Raw genomic sequence first — 26,344 nt, forward strand, 5'->3', positions numbered from 1 at the left:
AATGCCTTATGTAAAAGCTCCAGAGATCCCTACCCCCTTCCTTCACCTGAGGATACAAGAAAGGAGCAGCAATGAAACGGAGAGGGGCCTCAACCAAAGGCAACCATCTGACACCTTGATCTTGGAATCCAACCTCCAGAACTGAGCAACAATTTTCTGTTGTTTATAAGCTACCTAGTCTGTGGTATTTTGTTATAGCAGTTCTATTTGGTATTTTATTTTCCTTTTTAGTTTTGGGTTGTCTTTCTAAATTTTTAAGGGCAAGAAGTGAAATTTTGTCAATTCTTAAACACATATTTGCTGTTCGTTCAACATGTACTTTTTCAGTAACCCCTGGTCACTATACTGTCAGCAACTAAAGGAAAATTGCCTCAGATCTAGAGGAAGGGGAAAGGAGAATTTTTAACAGGTTTACAAATATAAGTGTCATGGATATGAACTTCAGAGGATGCCTGAAATCCTTCATGTGGGTTGAAGCTTATGATTAATTCTTTTTATATAATTTCCTGTATGCAGAGCAAATAGACTGCTTGCCAGTCTTTCTGTGTGAATTAGAAAATCGTCTAAGAGCTTTGAATTTAGGAAGTGAGGGACAAACTATTTTTAACCTACTTTCCCTTGCTGCAGTTCTGAATCTTCATTGATGGATGTTGGCAAGCACTGTAGAGAACTTCAAAGTCTGGCAGGAATAGTTGGAGAAAAGGAGGGGGAAATACAGTTTTAGTTCATTAAACTCCCTCTTTCCCCGCTTGTATTACAGGAACAGACCACTCCATTTGGGATAGTCATTTTCTGAGAATATAGAATTACTAGAAAATATATAATGCTTTCCTTTTCTGCAACGAAAGATGATCACGAGTATCCTTTTCAACATTGTGAATTTGTTACATCTGAATGACTTTAATCTCGGAGGCTCAGTTTCTTGTCTGTAAATTGGGAATTAAAAGTATTAAATTGCTTAGAGGATTAAATAATTGCAAATGTTTGTGTTCCTCATTGATTTTTAAAAATTAAGCACTTTCCTTGAAAAGCGAGTATTATTGTGAGAGGAGAAGGGGAAACGCGTGTTTACTAGAATTAGTATTAACAGTACAATAAAACTGGAAGACCGCTTTACTAGCCAAGGAAGGTTAAGGTCCCAAGGAACCGTCACCCCGTCGTTCGCTGTGGTCGCTCCAGACCCTTTTCTTGTTGTACCGCGGATGCCGCTCTCCTCGCCCTCAGGAAGTGAAAGCCTTCCCAAGCTCCCAGTGCATGCTGGGAGTTGCAGTCCCTTTCCTAAAGGCGAAAGGAGGCCGTGAGGTCTCGGTTGGTCGCCGGGAGTGGCTAGCACGTGGCTGGAAGGGGCGGCGCGTGCTGGCACCCGGCTCCCGGGAGCTGCGAGCTGCCCGCCCTCGTTCCTCCAGTCTCTGCGCCCTCCCGACATGCCCGAGGAGGCGGGCTTCCCGCCGCCTAAGAGGTTCCGGCAGGGCCTTGGAACTCCGAGCCACGACGGGAGGCGAGTGGTAATGCTGCTGAGTGCGGGCGGCGGCGGCGGCGGCGGCGGCAGCGGAGGAGGAGGAGGCCGGCGGCGGCAGCCGCCCCTGGCCCAGCCCTCCACCAGTCCCTACCCCGAGGCTGTGGAGCTGCAGCGCCGGAGTCTACCCATCTTCCAGGCGCGGGGGCAACTGTTGGCCCAGCTCCGAAACCTGGACAGCGCCATCCTCATCGGTGAGTGGCCGCGCGGCCAAGTCCTTCCTTGTTCTCTGTTCCTGGCGCTGCGAGCACAGTCTTTCTTAGGTGCCTCTCATCCTCTTTGGTTTGTCGCTCCCACCAACTTAACCGCCTTTTCGGTGCCAGGCCGGGAGAGGGGCCTCGGAGGAGTCTGACAGCCCTGCTCTGGGGGTGCTCACTGCCCGGTGGGAGTGACCGAGTTGTTAGGCAAAGACCACCTTCCGAGTGAAAGGGTAGAGGGGCTTACCGGGGACTCTGGGCAGTTTGAAGAGTGCATCTGAGCCAGACTGGGAAGAGGCGGCGGGGGAGGTGGTCCCCAAGGGGGGCATCCTCCCGGGGGTCTGACGGGAAGTAGCAGTTTCTGTTGCATGAACTAAAAGGCAGAGTTGTGAATTGGGGACCGATTACAAGGGGCTTTGATCCCCAACGTTTAAGTCAAAGGAGCTTCTGAAGGACCGAGAGGATGAGCCTCCAAACAGTGGAAGGAGACCCAAAAGAGCCTATAGATAAAGTAATAGAGTAATAAGAAGCGGGAAGCCCTGGCGGGTTTGCTCGAGGGTAACAGCATGGCCGCGGACTGAAGGGTCGCGGGTTGGATTCTGGTCAAGGGCATGTACCTCGGTTGCAGGCTGGATCCCCACCAGGGGCGACTGCGGGAGGCAACCAATCCATGTGTCTCTCACATAGATGTTTCTGTCTCTGTCTTTCCCCTCCCTTCCACTCTCTAAAAATCACTGGAGATGTGTGTGTGTGTGTGTGTGTGTATCTTGGATGAGGATTAACAAAGAGGAGGGGCATGAACAGATGCAGCAATGAGGTCCAATAATATGTAGACCCCAAAAATGCCCACTGGATTTGTATTGATTGTGGACCCACTGCACGCTATTTCAGACGAGTTGTGGGGTAGGAGCTGATTTGTCATTGCACTAAGGAGTAAGAAGGAGGTGAGGGAATGAAGGCAATGGGAGCTGGCCTCTCTTTCGAGAAAAAAGAGGGGCTGAGAGGAACTTGCAAGTCTGTATTAATAGGTTGAGCAGAAGAACTCAGAAGAGAAGGAGGCTGAAGATGGAAAGCCAGTACTAACAGAGCTGAGCTCGGGGGTCATGGGGAAGGGGGGCATTTGACAACAGGAGCTAGAAGCAGAATTGGCCTTCAATACAATGAAAGATGTCCAAGAGGCTTCGGGGCTGGAGGAAGGAGGTGAGCATGGGTGTGACTACAGAAAAGCTTCCAGGGGAAAGTAGAGGGAGGTCACCTTTGAGGTTTCTTTTTCTATGAAATAGGCACAGGAACTCTGCTGAGAATGGTAGTCTCAGGGCCTTGAGTGGGCCCTTAGGGAGGATCAGGACAGAGGACAGGATGCAAAAACAAGAAAAGGATCGAGCCCTAGCCAGCTCGGCTCAGTGAATAGAGCGTCAGCCTGTGGACTGAAGGGTCCCAGGTTCAATTTCGGCCAAGGGCACATGCCTGGGTTGTGGGCTCCATCCCCAGTAGGGGGCATGCAGGAGGCAGCCGATCAAAGATTCTCCCTCATCATTGATGTTTCTATTTCTCTCTCTCCTTCTCCCTTCCTCTCTGAAATCAATAAAGAAATATACGTAAGAAAAGGATCGATGGTAGTGCTGGTGTCCAGGTGCATTTGGCCCTACTGCAAACTCAGGGCTCCGTCTGCACAGTTGGGTTATTTTGCTTTATCAATGCTCAGTTGGTGCAGGAGCATAAGAGATGGACAGGGAGACATGAATCCAAGTTTGAGGTTTTGCCTGATGGATTCAGCAGGATTGCAGAATAATCACATTCTTAGTCCATGATCTTGGCTAGATCAGGAAGGATGGGCAGTCAGAGGGGAGAAAATGGAATAATTATGGGACTATAGAAATGTAAGGGTTAGAGAGTTGTAGCAAAGAGGGGAAAGATGCACGGGTTGACTGAGTTCTTTGTTCTAAGTAGGAACCACGAGGGAGAAAGTGACATTAAAAGCTTACTGCAGCCGAAACCGGTTTGGCTCAGTGGATAGAGCGTCGGCCTGCGGACTGAAAGGTCCCGGGTTCGATTCCGGTCAAGGGCATGTACCTTGGTTGCAGGCACATCCTCAGTGGGAGGTGTGCAGGAGGCAGCTGATCGATGTTTCTCTCTCATCGATGTTTCTAGCTCTCTATCCCTCTCCCTTCCTCTCTGTGAAATACCAATAAAATATATTTAAAAAAAAAAAAAAAAGCTTACTGCATGCAGGATGCTTAAGTACATGGAAGAGACAGTTGGACATTCTCTGCCCTCCTGAAGCTTCTGGGGTTGGAGGAGATAGAAACTTTTAAACTTGCAGACAGTGCAGGTTGGTCTGCTGACGAAGAGATGAACAAGGCACTACGGAGCATAGCAGAGGCTGCCAGTGCGGCCCCAGGGGAGCGAGTTTAGGTTTAGCTCATCCTGTCACGTGTGCCAGGCAGGCATAATGGGAGCAGGTAGTTCATGATAGTGCGGACAAAGGCAGCCCTGGTGAACGGTGAGGAGTCTGTTACGGCTGCAGTATATGAGTGGATGTTTCTACCTGTCAGAATATATAAATTTCACTTATTCTTTTGAGAAGTACATTTTTTATATTATAGTTGTATTTCATTTTGTGTTTCACTATACTTATTGTTGAACATTTATATTCCAGGTTTTTGCTTTCGTGAACAAAGTTGAATAAAACATCTTTGAAGCCATATTTTTATGTACATCTTTAATTTTTCCTTAGAATCAGTTCCTATAAGTGGAGTTTTGGGTCAAAAGGTATAAACATCTTAAAGATTTTTCTGATATAATTTGGCCTTCTGAGAAGCAATTCCAGTTAACACTCCACCAGGAGTATTTGTAGGTACCCAGTTTCCTGTGGCTTTATCAGAACTTAGAGTATTTTTTTTTTAATATATTTTATTGATATTTTACAGAGAGGAAGGGAGAAGGATAGAGAGTCAGAAACATCGATCAGCTGCCTCCTGCACACCTCCCACTGGGGATGTGCCCGCAACCCAGGTACATGCCCTTGACCGGAATCGAACTTGGGACCTTTCAGTCCACAGGCCGACGCTCTATCCACTGAGCCAAACCGGTTTCGGCAGAACTTAGAGTATTTTTTAAAAATTTATTTTTACTGCCCTAAACCGGTTTGGCTCAGTGGATAGAGCGTCGGCCTGCGGACTGAAGGGTCCCAGGTTCGATTCTGGTCAAGGGCATGTACCTTGGTTGCGGGCACATCCCCAGTAGGGGGTGTGCAGGAGGCAGCTGATCGATGTCTCTCTCTCATCGATGTTTCTAACTCTCTATCCCTCTCCCTTCCTCTCTGTAAAAAATCAATAAAATATATTTTTTAAAAAATTTATTTTTACTGATTTCAAAGAGGAAGAGAGAGGGGGAGAGAGAGATAGGAACATTAATTATGTGAGAGAATCATTGATCGGCTGCCTCCTGCACACCCCACACTGAGAATGGAGCCTGCAACCCGGGCATGTGCCCTGACCAGGAGTATTTCCTTTTATCTTTCTCTTCTGACTTTGATACATTTGGTTGGTGAAATTTGTTTCAATTTGCATTTAAATGAGACTTTTTTCTTTCCTAGGGGAAACTGGCTCTGGGAAGACCACTCAGCTCCCTCAGTACCTCTATGAAGGGGGGATTGGCCGCCAGGGCATCATTGCTGTGACCCAACCTCGGCGAGTGGCGGCCATCTCTCTTGCTACTAGAGTCTCAGATGAGAAGAGAACTGAACTCGGGAAGCTGGTACCTAATTTGCTTCTTTACAAAAATTTCTCCCTCCCCTGCCTTTTATTTTTCTGAACAAAACTTTTTTTAAATTTTTAATTATTTTTATTTATTTCAGAGAGGGAGAGAGAGAGAGAATCATTGATCGACTGCCTCCTGCGTGCCCCACACTGGGGATCAAGCCTGCAATTGAACCGTGACCTCCTGGTTCATAGGTCAGTGCTCAGCCACTGAGCCACGCTGGCTGGGCTGAATAAGACTTTATACAGAGCAAGCTTCTTTCTTGCCACAATTATCTAGGTCTTTCTCAGAGTTCTTTACCAGTTCCTGAGACCAGAGAATCTGACAGGCTGTCAGACCCATTTGCTTTGCTTTCAAAATCTGTTGGCGAGTTGAATAAATTAGTTGTTTTCCTTGAGCATTTTTAAGGCTTCAGTATCTCTGTGTCTCTCTAGAAAAATTTTAAGCATTTTTCTAGCATATGTGTGCATATTGAGAATGAGTCCCAGAACTGTGTATAATTTAGATTTATTTGTGTGTGTGTGTATGTGTTTATGTATTTCACTTAAAAACATCTTGGATGTCTTTTCATATCAGTACATAGCTTCTCTTGAAACTATTAAGTAGCTGGGGGTAGGAGGCTAGTTTTAAATTCTTGGTCATGCTAATTATAATTGCAGTTAAAGGTACATGTCCACTGTCCGTGTCAGCCACCAGACTGCCTGCTGCTGGGGGAGCAGGCAAGTCAGTGTTGGTCTTGTTCACTGTGATAGCACAAGTGCCTGACCCAGTGCTGGTTACCTAGTGGGTGTTCAGCATGCGTTTGGTGAATGAATGATTTCTCTACACAGGTTGGCTATACAGTGCGCTTCGATGATGTCACCTCAGAAGACACCAGGATCAAGTTCCTGACAGATGGCATGCTTCTGCGGGAAGCAATTTCAGACTCCTTGCTTCGGAAGTACAGCTGTGTCATTTTGGATGAAGCCCACGAACGGACTGTCCACACTGACGTGCTCTTTGGCGTGGTGAAAGCTGCACAGAAGAGGCGGAAGGAGCTGGGGAAGCTGCCTCTCAAAGTAGGTGCAGCGCGCTCACGGAAGGAGGCCCAGATTTCTTCCTCCGTGTTCTCCTTTGCCCGTCTGCTCCAGAACCTGAACCGAGTTCACCGCAGTGGGAGTGACAGGTTTCATCATCTGCTTTTAGAGCTTGGGAGGGACAAAGAAAGGCTGTCGCCATGTTTGTTTCCATCTTCCTCTTCCATCTGTCCCCAGGTGATTGTGATGTCAGCTACGATGGATGTGGACCTGTTCTCTCAGTATTTCAATGGAGCTCCTGTCCTCTACCTGGAGGGTCGGCAGCATCCAATCCAGATTTTTTACACCAAACAGCCTCAGCAAGATTACTTGCACGCCGCACTTGTCTCAGTCTTCCAGATCCACCAGGTATGGGATGGGGGCCGAGTCCTGAAAAGGTCTGTTTTACCTCAGTTGATAGGGTACTCAGCCTTGGATACTAAATGAAACAACTTGGTGAGCCATGTCATTAAGATGAATCAGGAATTTGGCCCTGGCCAGGTAGCTGAGTTGGTTAGTGTCATCCCGATTTGCCAAGGTTTCAGGTTTGACCGCTCAGGTCAGGGCACATACAAGGAGCAACCAATGAATGCATAAGTATGTGGAACAACAAATTGATGTTCCTCTCTCTCCCTTCTCTCTCTCTCAAATCAAATAAAAATTAAAAAAAAAAAAAAAAAAAAGATGAGTCAGGAATTTATTTACTATACCATGTCTGTCTGTCTGTCTGTCTGTCTGTCTCTCTCTCTCTCTCTCTTTGTATCTCTTATTTTCTTTAAAAATAATTTAACTCTGACCAGTATCTTTCCTCACACTGCCTCCTTTGTTGCATGTGATGCTTTATGGTATTTTCTGCCTCATATTAAGAAAACGTTGGTATTGACCCAGTTTAGAGTTTAAAAAGAACTGCATTAGAGAACCATTTCAAATCTCTTCTCATTGTATTAAACAATCATCTCATTTTTATTTGTTTAATGTGTATAAAATTGACTGTTTTTACCTTCCCATTTGCTTCCTGAAAAAAAAATCTAGAGGCAAACTTTTTCAAATTAATTTTTTTAATGTATTTTATTGATTTTTTACAGAGAGGAAAGGAGAGGAAAGGATTGATGTTAGAAACATCAATGAGAGAGAAACATTGGTCAACTGCCTCCTGCACACCTCCTACTGGGTATGTGCCCGCAACCAAGGTATATGCCCTTGACGGGAATCAAACCTGGGACCTTTCAGTCTGCAGGCCAATGCTTTATCCATTGAGCCAAACCGTTTAGGGCTCAAATTAATTTTTTTTTTAAATATATTTTATTGATTTTTTACAGAGAGGAAGGGAGAGGGATAGATAGTCAGAAACATCGATGAGAGAGAAACATCGATCAGCTGCCTCTTGCACACCTCCTACTGGGGATGTGCCCGCAACCAAGTTACATGCCCTTGACCGGAATCGAACCCGGGACTTTTCAGTCCGCAGGCTGACGCTCTATCCACTGAGCCAAACCGGTTTTGGCTCAAATTAATTTTTTAAAGTGATGTGTGTGCAGTTGGAAGTTTAAAGAGTTAAGTAGTTAATTTTAAAAGGCTCACGAAAAAACAGTTACTTTTATTCCCCCACACCAGATCCTGCACTTTAGAGTAACCACTTTTAATTTTTTAGCTGTTTCCCCTGAATATTACTTTCATATTTCTAAAACAACTTGCTTATATTGCTATTTGTTGACTCACTGATATTATGTTAATTTTTTACCATGGTAGATGAGGATTTAGAAAAATCCCTTCTCTACCTCTTGCTTCTCTCCTTCATCCTCTCAATGTAGTTATATCACAGTGTATTTATATATATTTTTTTAAGTTAGATAGTTCTAAATTTTATTACTTGCTCTGCCACTTACAAACTGTGTGGACATGTAAAGTTTGTATTTGTTCTTAAACCTTAGTTTTCTCAAATGAAAGGTAAAGGTAAAAATTCTATCTATTTCAAGTAGCTAAGATGATAGTTCCACCTCGTCTGGAGAGGAAAGATTCCATGGCTAAAAATTCCGCAATGTGTTTTAAATCTAGTGTCATATTTACAATTTTATGTTCCTACATTGCTAGCAGTACACCATCTCAGTGCCTCATTCCATGTACACACAGTTGTATAAGTTTTCTATATATGGCTAATTTTTTCCCAAGTGGTCCAAAGTCTGTCATATGCCAATCATGAATATTGTTATGTGTTCAAACATATTCCACTTTTCCCAGAGTCCTTTATGCTGCTCTCCTGGGCCTCTGTGTAGCTGTCATCCTGGCTCTTTCCTTTGTCATCCTCCCATGTTGAATCCCATTACAGCACCCGTGTCTTCCCAGCCTCCTGGCTGCATCGGGGAGAGGAGGAGACCTGAGGGGGTTTAACCACACTATACTCAGACTTTGAGCCAATCCCTGGATTTCCTCCCTCCCACAGCCCACCTCTGTGTTACACGCAAGTCCTGAGCCTCTCTGGCTTCTCTGGGGAAATTGGTGCATCTCTTGTCACTGTTCCCTTTAGCAGGCACCCAGCCTGGAAGGTCCTCTGCCCAGCCCAGTCATGCACTCCCTTCCCCCATCTCTTCCATCTTTCAAAAATGGGTAGACACTTCTAATCTTTTCTTTTCTCCCATTGTGTTTGTCTTTCTGGGCTTATACCTTTACTGTCATCTTGATAGTATTTGGAGAAGAAGGTCAGTTTGCCCTGTTTAACTTCGAAAAGCCAACCTGAGGTGAGGCTTTTACATGAATGGCAGTGCAGGTGCATTCAGATACGTGTGGCTTTGATGAGTCCTCCCACTGATGAAGTTTTGACTGTTTTAGATTTCATCCTGTCTGTGTGTCCCTCTGAACATTTGTCCTGTTAATACTGGCTAGCCCAGCCAGTGTGGCTCAGTGGTTGAGTGTCGGTCTATGAACCAGGATGTCGTGGTTTGATTCCTGCTCGGGGCACATGCCTGGGTTAGGGGCCCTACTCCCAGCAGGGGGCATGCAGGAAGCAGCCAATCGATGATTCTCTCTTATCATTGATGTTTCTCTTTCTGTCTCTCTGAAATCAATAAAAATATATTTTAAAAAACACTGGGCAAAAAATACATGTATACCCACATAAATATGTGTTTATATACTTAAATATACACATATTACTCACATGTTATTAAACATTTTTTCAGTTATCTTATCAAGTACTTTACAAGTATACCTGAACAGACTTCAAAGATCAGGTGAATAAGTGTCTTGTTAACTGGATGTTCTTCCCTTTACAAGGTGAAGCGCTTCTGTTAAAGCCTAATGATCCCACTTTCACTTTCACTTTTGTACAGGAAGCCCCTTCCTCGCAGGACATCCTGGTGTTCCTCACTGGCCAGGAGGAAATCGAAGCCATGAGCAAGACCTGCCGAGACATTGCAAAGCACCTCCCAGACGGCTGCCCCTCCATGCTGGTCCTGCCTCTGTACGCCTCCCTGCCCTATGCCCAGCAGCTCCGCGTCTTCCAGGCGGCGCCGAATGTGAGTACACCACCTCCTCTGTCCAGCCCCATCCCTGGGGGCGCACGCGGATCCTCTAGTGGGGCCTGTAGGTATGCCTGTCACCAGACTCCAGATAAGGTATATGGGGCGGGATGCTCAGGCACCAGATACAGTAGCTGAAAAGCTGCAGGAATATAACATGTAGCTACAGCTGCAGCTCTCTCCAGGTAAGAACAGGGAAACAGTTGTCAGGGGACGAGGGAGAGGGCAAAGGCAAAAGCTGAAAGGTAAATGAGTGAGTCTTCCATGGCCCAACATAAGCCGCGTTGGTCCATAATAGCATTTATTGGGCGCCCATGCTGTGCCAGGCACTGCTGACATACTACACACACTGCCTCATCCTCTCGGGAACTGACAAGGTGGGTTATGATCCCACTTAATAAGCACTGAGGCCCAGAGGAGGGAAGTAACTGCTCCAGGGACACCCAGTAGGTAACTGGCAGCGCCAGGGTTCCAACCCACATCCACCTCCTTCTGAATCTTGTGCCTGTGCCGCTACATCTCATCGCCTCAAAATAAGCTTCTAAGACTGGAACATCCCCTCTCTCTCACCCAGTTTAATGGCCCACCATCAATATTGATAACTGTCATTAGTAACCAAGTCATCTTTTCTTGATCTTGAGTGAATTATGGAAATTAATGGTGAGGACTGTTTTAAAACTTCTGAATCATATGTGTGTCATACAGCTTTTTGGTTTTCTTCCTCCTTTTAGGGCTATCGCAAAGTGATTATTTCAACCAACATCGCTGAAACCTCCATAACCATTACAGGAATAAAATATGTAGTTGACACGGGCATGGTTAAAGCAAAGAAGTATAACCCTGGTGAGAACTTGTAGCTGATGACTGTCTCTTCTGTGTGTAGTGAGCATCCACTGAGTTCCCTGTAATCTCCCAGTTTCCCCCAATGAGCATTTCATGTTTGTAACTAACTGAGATTTGGATGGCAGGCCCCAAAAGTGAGAGTGTAGGGGCGGGTCCCGAAAGGGGACCTGAGGCGGTATGTGAGACGAAAAGGCAGGGTAGAAAGAGAAGGCAAGGTTTAACAAACTTGGGAACAGAGGTGTCTGAGACCCTGTCAGAAGGTGGGTGAGATGATGGCAAGAGAGCCAGAGATAGCCTGACACCACATCAAAGGCTCTCATCGGAACTTAGAGTTTGGCGGGGTCAAGCTCCAGATTTCCCAGAATTCCCTAGGCTGGGTGAGGCACTAGCTATTCCTGAAATGTATGCTCAGTGGGAAGCTTCCTTCAGTCATTTTTCTTCGTGTCTGTTGTATACCTTGCTTTATTCTACAGAGGATTTGAGGCAGCTGAAATTACCACTCCCGGATATTTAATTGAAATTCACTGAGTGCTGCCTTTCGCTTGTGTGCCTCTTAGAGATAACATGCGATAGGGCTTGGTTCTCAGTGCCTGGCACAGAGTGTAGCTTTATGAAGAAGATTTGTCTCATTTACTCCTACAGTAACATACATGGTCTCTCTTATTGCGGAGGTGGGATGGAGGGTACAGTATCCAGGGACTGAGCCATTGATTGATAAGGTGACAACTATCCTCGTTTGCCAGAGACTGTCCTGGTTTTGTCACTGAAAGTCCCAAGCCCCAGGCCAAATGGGGTGCTTGTTACCATATGATCTAAGCCAGACCTCTGAAATTTATTTTCCTGTCCCCCTGCTATAAACATGAAGTTTTTCTAATGTTTTATTTTTTTAATGTATTTTTATTGATTTCAGAGAGGAAGGGAGAGGGAGAGAGAGATAGAAACATCAGTGATGAGAGAGAATTATAGATCGGCTGTCTCTTCCATGCCCCACACTGGGGATAGAGCCTGAAACCCGGCATGTGCCATGATTGGGAATCAAACCATGACCTCCTGGTTCATAGGTCAACCATTGAGCCATGCCGGCCAGGCTTCTGATGTTTTAATAACAGATTTCACAGTATCCAGTACTAGGCCTCCTCATTTCCTGCAGAACAGTCTGGTTTTGTGCTTTCTGATCTAGCCTTGAGTTTTTCTGACTCGGTAATGCAGAAAGGATCACTGGTGCTCTGAGGAATGCTCCTTTTGTCCACACTGTAGAAGCAGTTTATGTGAAGGATGGGCAGAGCACTAATGTGGGCCACTCTCCCTCCAGACAGTGGCCTGGAGGTGTTAGCTGTGCAGCAGGTGTCCAAGACTCAGGCGTGGCAACGCACCGGACGTGCTGGCAGAGAGGACAGTGGCGTCTGTTACCGGCTCTACACAGAGGATGAGTTTGAGAAGTTTGAGAAGATGACTGTGCCAGAGATCCAAAGGTGGGCCCGAGATGCCCCGCACCCCTCCCTTTGCCCCACTCCTCCCTCCCTGCTTGCTCAGGTCTCCCCAGAGCTGCAGTCCTCACGACACGCCTCAGGAGTGGTTCTGACTCACCGGCTGGAGGATCAGGGGGAGTGAACAATGCACATCTCTCACTCTGCACAGGTGTAACCTGGCGAGCGTGATGTTGCAGCTCCTAGCCATGAAAGTCCCCAATGTGCTCACCTTCGACTTCATGTCCAAACCGTCTCCAGGTGAGTGGAATCTTCAGTGGAGTGGAAGGTGTACAAGTAGACAAACGACAGCAAATGGACTCTCAAAAAAGTATTTTAGAGGTCTCCTTTGGTTTAGTGTGGTGGAGAACATTAACTGTCAGAGGTGTCTGAGAACCATGAAGGATAGATTCGGTGCCATCAGCACCATCCCAGCACAGAGAGTGGCTTCAGAATTGTACTTCTGCCAGCAAAAGGACTGAAAATACCAAGACATGGTTTTCCTTTTCTTCTTTCCCTCTTTTTATTAAGTGAAGAAATATAATTTTTTAAAAATATATATTTTTTATTTATTTCAAAGAGGAAGGGAGAGAAAGATACATCAGTGATGAGAGAGAATCATCGATCAGCTGCCTCCTGCACACCTTTCCCCGCTGACTGGGGATGGAGCCCGCAACCCAGGCATGTGCCCTGACCGAGAATCGAACCATGACCTCCTGGTTCATAGGTCAATACTCAACCACTGAGCCACACTGGCTGGGCTGGGTTTTTTTTGAAGTAAAAATTGATGGGTATACAAGGGTCCCACCCCCGATCTTCAGGTTCTTAGTTTCCTGTTCCTAGAGCAATCCCCAACCATTTTCTAATTGTCTTCTAAAGAAATTCTGTGCATATGCAAGTGTATATGTTGTCTTTTAAAACACAAATAGCAGTACACATTGAGCACTTTTCTACACTTATTCCCACCCCCCTCATTTTATTGAGATATAATAGACATACATCACTGTGTAAGTTTAAGGTGAACAGCTATTTGCCTTACATAGATTATGAAATGATTACCGCTTTTAAGTTTATTTATTTTTAAATATATTTTATTGGTTTTTTACAGAGAGGAAGGGAGAGTGATAGAGAGTTAGAAACATCGATGAGAGAGAAACATCGATCAGCTGCCTCCTGCACACCTCCCACTGGGGATGTGCCTGCAACCAAGGTACATGCCCTTGACTGGAATCAAACCTGGGACCTTTCAGTCCACAGGCCGACGCTCTATCCACTGAGCCAAACCAGTTAGGGCACCACTTATAAGTTTAGTTAGCATCCATCATTCTGCAGAGGAGGGCAGTTGGGGGGGAACAGGCCTGCAGGGGAAGGCAGTTGGGGGTGATCAGGCCTGCAGAGGAGGGCAGTTGGGGGGGACCAGGCCTGCAGGGGAGGGCAGTTGGGGGTGATCAGGCCTGCAGGGGAGGGCAGTTAGGGGCAATTGGGCCAGCAAGGGAGCAGTTAGGCGTTGATCAGGCTGGCAGGCAGAAGCGGTTAGGGGCAATTAGGCAGGCAGGCAGGTGAGCAGTTGGGAGCCAATAGTCCTGGATTGTGAGAAGGGTCCCAAATTGGAGAGGGTGTAGGCTGGGCTGAGGGACCACGCCCCGCTCCACTCCCCCCGCCCCCGGTGCATGAATTTCGTGCACTGGGCCTCTAGTAGATACAGTAAAAAGGGAAAGCAAAAAAGGAAAAGAAAAACATTGTATTTTTCATTGCTAAATTTCTACACACCAAGGAAGACATTCATGTAAGGTAGGAGTAGTAAAACCAGCACCCGTGCACTCCTCGCCAGCGCCGTGAAGCCCCCGCACCCTCCGGCCACACTCGCTGCATTCCCACTCCCTCAGAGAGCCACCTCCCACATTTTGTTCGCAGTCCCTTGCTTTTCTGCAGTGTGTTATTCTGCGGGTGTGTGTCCCTAAGCAACGTGTTGTTTCTGTTTGCATGTTTCTGTGTCAGTTCCTCAGTAACCTTTCCTTCTCATTCATTGTTTTGTAAGGTTTGTGTTGATGCATTTTCACCACCGAGTGCTATTGCATTCTATGAATAAAGCAAAATGCACTTAGCCATGCTCCTGTTGACTGAGACATTTGTGCATTCTTTTGGCACCTAATATATTTTACAGATCGTTTCCTCTCAGTATGTATATAGTTACTGCATCTTAAGAGAGCATTTTATTCTTTAGTAGGTAATACATTCACGTGGCTCAAAGTTAAAGACTATAAAAGAGTGAGTAGTGAATAGTGGCCTTCTCTGCAGGGGCCGTGGTATTGATGTCTTGGGGTGTGTGCTTCTAGAGACACTGGTCCCTGTCCATTGTGTGAGCACGTCTGTGGGGAATTCTTATTTATTTATTTGTTTGATATTTTTTCTTTGTGGGTGAAATTCTTAAGTGTATCATTCCTGGCTTTAAAATTTACATGCATATTGCCAAATCGCAGACCATTCTTTTTTTCGTTTTTGGGTAAGAGAACATGTATGTGTTAAATTACGGAGGTAGAAGAAGTAATTTCTACAAGAAATGGGCTTAGGAAACGAGTTCTAGAGGTAAAGGAAGGGCCCTTGGAGCTTGGAGTGAGGGAGCTAGTGATGGTCTTCCTGGGGCGGGGATGGGGAGAGGGAGGCACACGCGTGCTCCCAGGAGAGAGAACCTGCAGGCCATTCTTTAAAAAGGGAATTGAGCCCTGGCCGGTTTGGCTAAGTGGACAGAGCATCGGCCTGCGCACTGAAGGGTCCCAGGTTCGATTCTGGTCAAGGGTGCATGCCTCCTTTGCAGGCTTGATCCCTGGCTGTGTGCGGGAAGCAACAATGGATGTGTGTCTCTCACGTTGATGTTTCTCTCTGTCTGTCTCTACCCTCCTTTCCACTTTCTCTAAAAAGCAGTGGAAAAATGTCCTTGCATGAGGATTAACAAAAAAATGAAATAAATAAAAGGGAATTGAACTGAAGAAGTGGTGGCATTAACAGCTTTGACAACGTGTCCTGGGGACAGTGGTGGTATGATCTCTGCTGTGGTTTGATCAGTTGTGAAGTTATCAGAAGTACTGAACTAGTTGCAACTTCTTTTTTGGATTTTTGGCTCCTTTTCTATGTCTCTGTTTTTCAGATCACGTTCAGGCGGCCATCGCCCAGCTGGACCTGTTAGGTGCCCTTGAACACAAGGATGAGCAGCTCACCCTGACTCCACTCGGAAGGAAGATGGCAGCATTTCCCTTAGAGCCCAAATTTGCCAAAGTAAATGATGCCCTCTCTTCAGTTCCCTTTCTGTACATTACAGGTTAGCCATCCCAAAGTAGACTTCTAAATCTAGTGCTTCTAGATTAACCTTCACTTTTCTCCTAAATAATTGTCCACTCCTACTTGTGTCTAACACTAACTTATGTTCTATGTGGGCTTAGAACTCATTTTAAATCATGAGCCCCACCCACAAGGAATTTGGAATCCTTCAGAAAAGACAGTCATTTGTCCTACAAACAAGTCAAGTAACATTAACACACAGTCATGGTTTTAGAAACGCCTGCCCTTTAACACCTTAGAAGGTGAACTAAAAAAGCAATATACAGGAATACTGTGTTCAGAGCCAGGAAGAATTTTGGTTAACGCAGTTTTTAATTTTGACTTGCAGACCATCCTCCTGTCCCCCAAATTCCACTGTACGGAGGAGATACTGACCATTGTCTCCCTGCTGTCCGTGGACAGCGTCCTCTACAACCCGCCCTCTCGGCGGGATGAAGTGCAGGGTGTCCGGAAGAAGTTCATATCCAGCGAGGGCGATCACGTCACCCTGCTCAATATCTACCGGACCTTCAAAAACTTGGGTGGAAATAAGGTGCGCTTTGCTCGTTCCTCTTCTCCAGTGATACCTCTTTTCGGGACTGTCGGCCTTCCTTTCTTCACTGAAGCATCTAAAGAGCCACAAAAAGAATATCAGAAATCATTTCAGAAAGATCCTGTACAGGGACAGTACCAGGAAGAAAGGCGATTTCTGCCTTTTGCTCCACTGTGTTTAACTCGTATTTAATGTGGACAAATTAGTTCAGTAGTTAGTGACCAGTTTCTTAGCTACAAAATGGATTTTACCCCCTGCCCCTGACTTTCTTCATAGTAGTTTTTGCTTGTATGATATTTCAGTTCTTCAGACCAAGATGGAAAACAGCAATATATTGTTTCATTTATCAGTAAAATCAGTAATTGTGCCTTGGTGTGCGTGCTTAACTTGCTCTGCATTTTAATGCAGTCATTTCTTTGAAAAAACCAGCACCCACTTTTAGCAGTTGTGAACATTTTGCTCTATTTGTCTCAGTTTATTTTTTTTTTATTTTTTTTAAAATATATTTTATTGATATTTTACAGAGAGGAAGGGAGAGGGATAGAGAGCCAGAAACATCGATGAGAGAGAAACATCGACCAGCTGCCTCCTGCACACCTCCCACTGGGGATGTGCCCGCAACCAAGGCACATGCCCTTGACCGGAATCGAACCCGGGACCCCCCAGTCCGCAGGCCGACGCTCCATCCACTGAGCCAAACCGGTTTCGGCTCAGTTTATTTTTAAGGACATAAAACGCTGTAGATTTTATGCAGCGAAGGCCTGCACTGCTCCTATCCCTGGTCCCTCCTGCCTGTGTGACCTCTGTCCTGAGGGTGGCGTGTGCTCCCATGGGTGGCAGCATACCCTCATTTCATATCTGAACATGAGATGCTACAGATGTTTGCAGCTTGTTTCCATGTGCAGCAGTACTGTGACCATCTGTGCAGGAGGAGTGTTTCTCTGGGGTCCACACTCAGAAGTGGACATGTTGGTCTTGGCAGCTGCATCCAGCTTTCCCAGGCTAGCACGTGGCTCCCCAAAGCTGTCAGCCCCTCTGCACTCCCCCTAGTGATGTATGAGCTTCCTTTTCCACCATCCTCTCCAATGCTTACTTGAAAGGACTTTAATTTTTACCAAGTTGATGGATTAGAAGTAGTATCTCAGCTGTTTCAATTACTTTGCCTTGATTCCTCCAGAGACTGAGAATCCTTATGTAAGTTTATTGGTTACTAGTCATTTCTATTAAAACTGAGTTGTCTGTTCATAGCCTTAGTCTATTTTTGACTGGACTGTTGGTCTTTTTCTTACTGATTTATAGGAGGTTCTTTTTTTTTTTTTTTAAATATATTTTATTGATTTTTTACAGAGAGGAAGGGAGAGGGATAGAGAGTTAGAAACATCGATGAGAGAGAAACATCGACCAGCTGCCTCCTGCACACCTCCCACTGGGGATGTGCCCGCAACCAAGGTACATGCCCTTGACCGGAATCGAACCTGGGACCTTTCAGTCCGCAGGCCGACGCTCTATCCACTGAGCCAAACCGGTTTCGGCTAGGAGGCTCTTTTTTTAAAAATGTTTTTATTTAGTGATTTTAGAGAGAAACATCAGTTTGTTCCACTCATTTATGCATTCATTGGTTGATTCTTATACGGTATGTGCCCTGACCAGGGATCAAACCCACAACCTTGGCATATTGGAACAACGCTCTAACCAACTGAACTACCTGGCCAGGGCCTGTATTTTTTTGTTTATTTGTTTATTTGTTTGTTTGTTTTTAAAAACATCCATGTGAGAGAGACACATCGATTGGTTGCCTCCTACATGTGCACCAACCAGGGCCAGTGATTGAACTTGCAGTCAAGGTACATGCCCTTGACCGGGAATTGAACCGAGACCCTTATGTCCCCGGGCCAATGCTCTAACCACTGAGCAACTGGCCAGGGCTGTTGGTTTGTTTGTTTTTAATATATTTTTATTTATTTCAGAGAGGAAGGGAGAGGAAGAGAGAGAGAGAAACATCAATGATGAGAGAGAATCATTGATTTGGCCGCCTCCTGCACACCCCCTACTGGGGATCGAGCCCACAACCTGGGCATGTGCCCTTGACTGGAATTGAACCTGGGACCCTTCAGTCTGCAGGCTGATGCTCTATCCACTGAGCCAAACTGGCTAGGGCTGTTTTTGTTTTTTAATATATTCTGGAGATACTTACCTTTATTGGGTGTAGTGATGCAAACATCTGTCTGTAGCATTTTTCATATTGACTTGACGTGAAAATTTTTTTTGTTTTACTTTTGTTTGAATTAATATTTTTTCTTATGGTTTATGCTTTTTTATATAAAGATATTTTTCTATATTTTGGGCAACTAAAGTTTTCCCTCTAAATTCAACTATGTTCTAAAAATTATATTATTTTCATTATAGAAATGAGAGGATTGAGATATCTCTTTTTCTCCTGTTCAGGATTGGTGCAAAGAGAATTTTGTCAACAGCAAGAATATGATGCTAGTAGCTGAAGTCAGAGCCCAGCTGAGGGATATCTGTGTAAAGGTATTCTTTCTTCCTACTTGTTCTTTGAGGGACTAAGCTTTCACTTTTTTCTAGATAAAAATTTTTTAATTGCTTATAGCTAGTGATTACAAAAGAAACTCTTATTGTATGAAAATTTTTAAATAAGAAAGAAAGTAAAAATTATCCACAATTCCATCTCTCACCATTTTGGTCTGTTTCCTCATAGTCCTGTTAAATGTTTTTTGCATAGTTAGTTACATTGTATGTATAATTTATATTCAACTTCCGTAAACTGTAAAAGTATTTTCCAATGTTATTAGAATCCATCATAAGATTTTTTTAGTAGGAATATATTTACTCTTTTCAGATTACATAAGTAGTGCATAATTTTTACAAGTTGATACAATGCAGAAAATAGTGATATAAAATGCAGAAAGTTTCAAAGTTTCCCATAACTCTGCCTCTCTAAAGATAAACCTCTGTTAACAATCTGATGTAGATCCTTCTAGAATTTTTTCTTGTGTGTGTGTGTATGTGTGTACATATACACATAGATACATACACATAACGTTTTCTTCAGAACATAAATATGATGCACACTTTGTTTTACAACTTGCTTTTTTTCATGTGATAGACGTTTTGAACACTTAGTATGTCTGGGCTGTCTCTCAGTCTCTATATGTCCATCTTACTCTTTTAGTGACCTCATAGCTTTTCATTGTGTCCACCACATTTTACTTATCCAAGCCCAGGGGGATTGTTTAGGTTAGGTCAGAATGACCATCCTCCTACATATATGTTTGTGGCCTAGTGCAATAGAATGAATGATGAATTCATGGATAGTGAAATTAGGTCTTGATAGTTATTACCAAATTGTCTACCAGAAAGTTTTGTTAGCTTACATTCCCTCTTAGAGTACATGATGTTTAAAGTCCTGTGTATGTTAATAATTGTGTGACACTCTGCATCTTACTCGGTGGTGGGGGTAGTTTTGTGAGCCTCTCCTGGTGTTGAGCACAGGAAGTGCCCATGTGCTGTCATAGACATCGCCGCTGACTGTCTTCGTGTGTCAGGCCTCTCTGGACAGCCCCAGTGCAGACTGTCTGCATGTCCCTAGGAGAGCTGTGGCCTGTGCCCAGCCGGTGTCTGCTGCCAGCGGCCTATTTTTTTTTTTTAATATATTGATTTTTTACAGAGAGGAAGGGGGAGGGTGAGTTAGAAACATCGATGAGAGAGAAACATTGATCAGCTGCCTCCTGCACACCCCCTACTGGGGATGTGCCTGCAACCAAGGTACATGCCAGAACCGAACCCGGGACCTTTGAGTCCGCAGGCCGACGCTCTATCCACTGAGCCAAACCAGTTAGGGCCAGCGGCCTATTTTTAACACTTAATGCTATTTCTTCTCATAGTAGCCTGTTGTGTTCTGAATTTTACGCGTTTTCCCAAACCCCTCTTGCACTTGAATAGTTTGCCTGCCAGACCATCTCAGCCTCGTGAGTTTTCTGTTTATTCATGACAGTAGGGGTGGTGCTTCTGTTCTGATGGAAGAAGCTTTAGTGACTGACCACGCCCTCTTTATATGCCAGACACTGGCCAAGGTCCCGGAGGTTTACAGCTGCGCTAACACTAATTATCTCGAGGAACAATCTGGAGGGGCAATCCGATATACATAGACACATATAACTCCTGTGGGGAGCCAATGATAATTATAATTATAGAAATTGTTTATGAAATACTTATTAAGGCTCCATTCTAAGCATTTTTCATGTGATTGCCTTATTTGAAATTCTTACTTCACCCTCTATAAGGTTGATTCTGTTATTATTCCCATTTCACCAATGATGAAGCTAGAGCCCAAGGAAGTTAAGTCATTTGCCCCAAGTCACAGAGCCAGTGAGTGTGGAGCTGGCAGCCTGGAAGGAGAGACCAGTTAGCAGTGGGACTCTGGGCTTCCTGGAGGCGGTGATACTGAGCAACCTCCTGACAGATGAGGAGACAGTGTCTTCCTCAGGCCAGGATCAGCTGATTGCAAAGAACAAGACACCTTGAGCCACCTTAAAGGGGGAAAGCGGGGATAAAGAGGTGCCTTTGGAATCTATGGGCAGGAAATAGTCCAACCCCAGTCCATACAGGGACTGGCATGAGGAACCAGAAAAGGCCACCGGGAGCGAGGGCAGCTTTCTGAGTCTGCTTGCCTCTTGTTTTGGGTGCTGTCTGCCTGCCTGCTTCCCCTTTTCACCTTCCGCCTCAGCACAAGTGACCGCTTTCCCTGGCCTCCCCTTCAAAACACTAATGGATTGCTCAGACTCCAAATGCCTGGAGGAGAGAAGCTGGCCAGTGTGTTCAGGCAGTGCAAGCCACTGGTGGGTTCTGCCATGGCCTGGGGTGTAAGGTGACGTGGCCCATCAGCAAGGGGGGAAGCCAGGAGACTGACCACTGCCACTGCTGCTGTGGAGCTGAGGGGTGCTCTGGCTCCTCGTGGTGCACATGTGAAGGCCCCTCGTGGAACGGGCCTAGAAGGGAGAAGGCGGTTGAGGACCGCAGATGCTTGGGAAGGCTCGCTCATTCACAGCGTCACAGTTGGAAGCCTGCATTGCTTTGCCAGGAGCAGTAGAGACTGAAGGTTTTCAGGGGTGAAGAATGACTGGAGCTGGTAGAGGAAGATTGCTGGCGGCAGTGCATGCGATGGATGGAGGGCGGAGAGGAGGTGGTCAGTGGAGGGAAAGGCCTTTCCTTCCTGCAACGTCCTGGCCGATGTTTCCATGGGGACAGGTGCTGGCTCACCATGCCTGTCTGGCTTGGCCCCTTACATGACTGTCTCCCTCCTGGTCCTTACTCGCCAGGCTGCGGTTTTCCTATTTTCAGTTCACCCTCCTTCCACTGCACCTCCTCCCCACCCAGGCTGGTCTCTAAGGTGTTTGAGGAAACACCTCCAAATGGCAACTTCCACACCATTAGGCTTGCCGTGTGGGCTGCGTGTTAGGTGCAGGTGTTCCAAATGCGATGCAGTGCTGAGCAGCGTGTATGTGTGGGGTCTTCTCCAATTCTTGCTTCCTCCTGAAACAGATGTCCATGCCCATCATGTCATCCCGAGGAGACATGGAGATGGTCCGCCGCTGCCTGGCTCACAGCCTCTTCATGAGCACCGCTGAGCTCCAGCCAGACGGGACCTACGCCACCACAGACACGCACCAGCCGGTGGCCATCCACCCCTCATCCGTCCTCTTCCACTGCAAGCCAGCCTGCGTCGTGTACACCGAGCTGCTCCACACCAACAAGTGCTACATGCGCGACCTCTGCGTGGTGGACGCCGAGTGGCTGTACGAGGCCGCCCCCGAGTACTTCCGCAGGAAGCTGAGGGCCACCAGGAACTGAACCACGGCCCGGTAGCTGGGGCCACAGCCGTCCTCCTAGCCGGCTTCCCGCTCAGCACCTAGAGAGGCAGCGGGTTTTAACCTACCAGAACGTGCCCGACTTCCTGGAGCTTACACTTGTCTTTCTTTAGACTCCTTAGGCTGAATGAATCATGTAGATGGGTAGATACTACTTATACCTTTGAAACATCAAAATTGTGCTTTAGGTCCTTGCTGGGTGACACAGTGAACTTCGGAGCCCCCATTTCTTATATGCCAAAGGGAGCAATAATCTTCATAGGGTTGGGGTCATGAGGTTTAGAGAAAATGAAAGATGAACAATGAATTGTTGGCTTCATCTTCCTGCTTTTTACATAATGTGAATTGAGTACCACAAGCTCCCCAGTTCTCGAGACTAAGGGACTTTCTAGAAGGGGACTGTGGGAGGGCACAGAGCTGTTGTCTTGGATCTATTTTAATGTCTATCTGTACAGAGTATTTTTTTAATCCTCACCCAAGGGTATATTTTCCACTGATCTTCAGTGAAAGTGGGAGGGGGAGAGACAGAGAGAAACATCAATGTGAGAGAGACACATTGATTGTTTCCCTCCCGCACACACCCCAGCCAAGTCAGGGATCAAGCCTGCAACCGAAGCATGCACCCTTGACTGGAATCAAACCCGCAATCCTTCTGTCTGCCGTCAGTACACTAACCACTGAGAAACCCAGCCAGAACTGTACAGAGTTTTTTGGGTTTTCTTAATATGTTTTTATTTATTTCAGAGAGAAACGGAGAGGGAGAGAGAGATAGAAACATCAGTGATGGTAGCAAATCATTGATCGGTTGCCTCCTGCATGCCCCACACTGGGGGTCGAACCCACAACCTGGGCATGTGCCCTGACTGGGAATCAAACCATGACCTCTTGGTTCATAGGTCAATGCTCAACCACTGAGTCATCTGGCTGGTCCACAGTTTTTCAATAGAAAACATAAGAGGATGAGATCTGTAGAAGTTTCGGTGGGGAGGTGCTGGCCGCTCCTGCTGAACCTCTTCCTCAGGTGTGGACGCTTGCTGCCTCCAAGCAGAGGAGTGAAGGAGCGCCTGCAGGTTGCTGAGCTGCGCATCTTTGTCCTTGGTGCTTCTGTGGCAGACATCCTCACCTGTCTTTCCAGGAGACGTTTACGTTTCCTGGGTGAAGGTTGATTTTGTATCTTCTGAATCATGCCAGGTATAACTGCGGGAAACTGGCCTAGAGGGTGATGGCCCCAGCACATCAGCTGCTGTTTCTCTGTAATGGCACGCATAATATGTGAGCAGAAGGAACGACTCCAGGCTACATTTCAGCCACTTCTCTTTTGGCAGGGCCACTGGTCAGAGAGCTGTTGGGGTGGAGGGAGAGACGAATGGTCCATGAGAACCAGGCAGCATTGGCTCACCCCATTCACAACATCTGGCGGTTATATTCTAGCATTTATTTTTTTATCTTTTTTCCTCCTTTGGGACTTGGGGACAACCTGGGTTTGTTTCTTCCTAACAAAGTGGCCATCGCTCTCTAATCCTTAGTGTCTATATTTCTCGGAGGGAATTGGTGGTTCTCCGTCGTCTCTTCCTATCCTCTTTTTTTGAGAAGGGAAGAGACATTAAAAGTCCTTCTTAGCTACTTAATTACCAAAAGTGACAGGATGTCTTGTCCCAGAAGCAGCCAAGATTTAGCCCTTTAATGTGCTTAATTGGTCTAAATGCGTGTGCAGTATTTTGGTCATTAGGTACAGTGAGCCATGCCGTTTCTGTGCAAGGGGCCAAACTGAGAGGCCCTGCAGGGGCAGCGGACGGTCTCTGCACTCAGGATCCAGTGGACTCCTCGAGACCAGCCTGCTGGAGCTCCCTGTGCCCGTCCCATCTGTGCGTGTCTGCCTGCCAGGTCTGCTCGGGCTTCCAGCACGCGCTGGGGCCCTGAGAAGTCTAGCTCTTATCTAGTGCTCAGGCACTTGAGACTTAATTGTTAGAAATATTTACGTTTATGCCAAATAGGATTCAGCAGATCTGGTATACCCTATCTCAGTGATTTCCAACCTTTTTCGTTTCAAGGCACACATGAACTAATTACTAAAATTCTGCGGCACATCAAAAAATACATTTTTTGCCAGCCTGACCCAAAAATTAGGTATACTTTCGATTCATTCCCACTAGACATCTATTGTTGTATTGGCTATTGTCTTTTTTTTTTTTTTTTTTTTTTTTATAATCTAAGGGAAAAGAGGTCAGTGCCCCTGACTAAATAGTCAGGTATTGCATGTTTTAAAAATTCTTGCAGCTCACCGGTTGGAAATTGCTGCCCTATTTTATTGAATACTTAGACTTTTAGCAGGCTATTCCTCAGATTGACTTGTTTTTACTGTTGCTAACTTTCTGGAAAGTTTTTCAAAAGGTTTTTAAAGTGTATATTTCTTATTTATTTAATAGAGGCCTAGGATGTTTAGCCCGACTTGGTAAGAAAAAATGTATTTTTAATAAAAAATTCATCATGTTGGTAAAAAAAAAAAAAAAAAAAGCGGAGCGATATATCATGTCCCTCCACAAGTTCTCTCTCTTAGAATAATTGTGTTCAACTGAAGTACCTTAAGAGTTTCTGGAAAATGTATATTCTTTTCTGAGCAGGAATAAGGGATAGATAGCTTCTAAGTAGCTTTAATGTTTCTGTACAGAAATATGTTTATCACTGTAACATTCTGGTAGACCTTTAATACAGTAGTTTTTTATTGGGCTTTTTAAAAAGTTAATTTTTAACATAGCTGCTCAGGGATTACATCAGATTGGAAAACTCTTTCTGACTCCACATGTTCTTACAAAGAAGTAAATGGTTATTTATATTGAGCTGCAGGGGATAGTACATTTTAAACTTAAACTTAAGAAAGTTAAATGTTTCACAATGATGTTGCAATGTGATCTTGAGCTACTCTTTTTCAATTGGTAAAATCTCTTTTCCTATCTGCAATCCATGTTTGGGTGAATCACCAGCTCCCATGAGCAGCTTCATTTAAATAGATGCACTCCAAGAAGATCGCATGCCTGCTACTGGTGTTGATCTACTTCCAGTAATCGTGCCGCGTAGAACATCCGAGCAACACAGATTCCATTACAGGGAAAGAACTGGTCCTTGTTAAAAACCCTTCATGTTGCATCTCTGCTGGTTGTAAAGAGATGCCAGAATGGAGGCAAGTTTTTGCTCTGTGGGTAAAACTTTCTATTTAAATCCATTTAATCCAGCATCAAGAACTGCTTGGAACTGTGGCTAGGCATCTAAGATACCATTCCGTGAGCATATAAGGGAACACTACACCTGTCCAGGGAAGCAGGATTCAATTATATTTTATTTGTTCAGAATGTAATTTGCAGAGGGAAAAACACAGACAAATCAAGCTGGTTCAGGTTTATGGTGTACTTAGAGAATCTGGTTTCATTCAAATAGACATAGCTCTACAGAAACATCAGTTCTTGTATTTAATGCTCAAATTTGCACGTGACTATCAAATTAATTAAAAATGAATCTTGTACATTGATGTGTGTGGCTTTCTTGGGTCTCTTTTTTTCCTTATTTACAGAATGCTGTTTAGAATATATTAAGTATTAATCTTATCTTTGCCACGAATTGGGAAAGGCTTACTTTCTTGGTACCTTATACATATGTATCCTATGTGTCCTGATAAGGTAGGAACATCAGTTCTTAACCTAAATCTTATGTAAGCCATAGCTTCATGCCTCTAGAAAAATAATGTCCTATCAGAACCTGGGAGCCAGCTTGGAGGGAATGGTGAGGGGAGGTTGCAGGAATTAACTGGGAATCCTGCTCTTCAGGAATAAGGGGCTGATAGGCTGAGGGGAGGCAAACCAGTTGTGCCAGGACATTTCTCTAGAGAGAAGAATGAAGTGTAGGGGTGGAAGGGGGAAAAGGGTGCACAGGCAGGATTTCCTATCTGTTTAATGGGAGAAAGGAGGAGGTTTCAGGAAGGCATCTTAAGGGAGATGACCTCAAAGGCTGGTCTTTAGGTTGTTGAGAGTGGCAAGAGTACATTCCACAAATTCCACATAGTAACAGAAAGCCTGGTGTGCTTTTATTGTTATCACCCAAGGATATTTTTTCCATCGATTTTTATTTATTTTTAAAATATATTTCTATTGACTTCAAAGAGGAAGGGAAAGAGAGAGAGAGAAACATCAATGATGAGAGAATCATTGATTGGCTGCCTCCTGCATGCGCCCCAACTGGGGCT

General features: G+C 45.3%; 1 protein-coding gene across 1 annotated transcript; it reads left to right on the forward strand.

Annotated features, from left to right (window-relative positions):
- Positions 1-1,341: 1,341 nt before the first annotated feature.
- DHX33 (DEAH-box helicase 33) lies at positions 1,342-25,625 on the forward strand. Its single transcript, XM_080681095.1, has 12 exons — positions 1,342-1,710; positions 5,312-5,472; positions 6,306-6,533; positions 6,729-6,899; positions 9,857-10,042; positions 10,777-10,888; positions 12,201-12,360; positions 12,527-12,615; positions 15,500-15,627; positions 16,019-16,222; positions 18,668-18,754; positions 21,785-25,625. Exons 1-12 carry the CDS (start codon positions 1,425-1,427, stop codon positions 22,091-22,093), a joined length of 2,121 nt encoding a protein of 706 aa, XP_080537221.1. The 5' UTR covers positions 1,342-1,424; the 3' UTR covers positions 22,094-25,625.
- The last annotated feature ends 719 nt before the right edge of the window (positions 25,626-26,344 follow it).

The sequence above is a fragment of the Plecotus auritus genome, assembly GCF_963455305.1.
Source record: "Plecotus auritus genome assembly, chromosome: 7".
In the NCBI taxonomy this organism is placed as follows: domain Eukaryota; kingdom Metazoa; phylum Chordata; class Mammalia; order Chiroptera; family Vespertilionidae; genus Plecotus; species Plecotus auritus.

Bases quoted from the DNA above. Each gene is read 5' to 3' on its own strand.
- DHX33 (XM_080681095.1), top strand. From the start codon at position 1,425: ATGCCCGAGGAGGCGGGCTTCCCGCCGCCTAAGAGGTTCCGGCAGGGC. The intron at 5,473-6,305 runs GTACCTAATTTG...TTCTCTACACAG, and splicing joins GAACTGAACTCGGGAAGCTG to GTTGGCTATACAGTGCGCTT. The intron at 15,628-16,018 runs GTAAATGATGCC...TTTGACTTGCAG, and splicing joins TAGAGCCCAAATTTGCCAAA to ACCATCCTCCTGTCCCCCAA.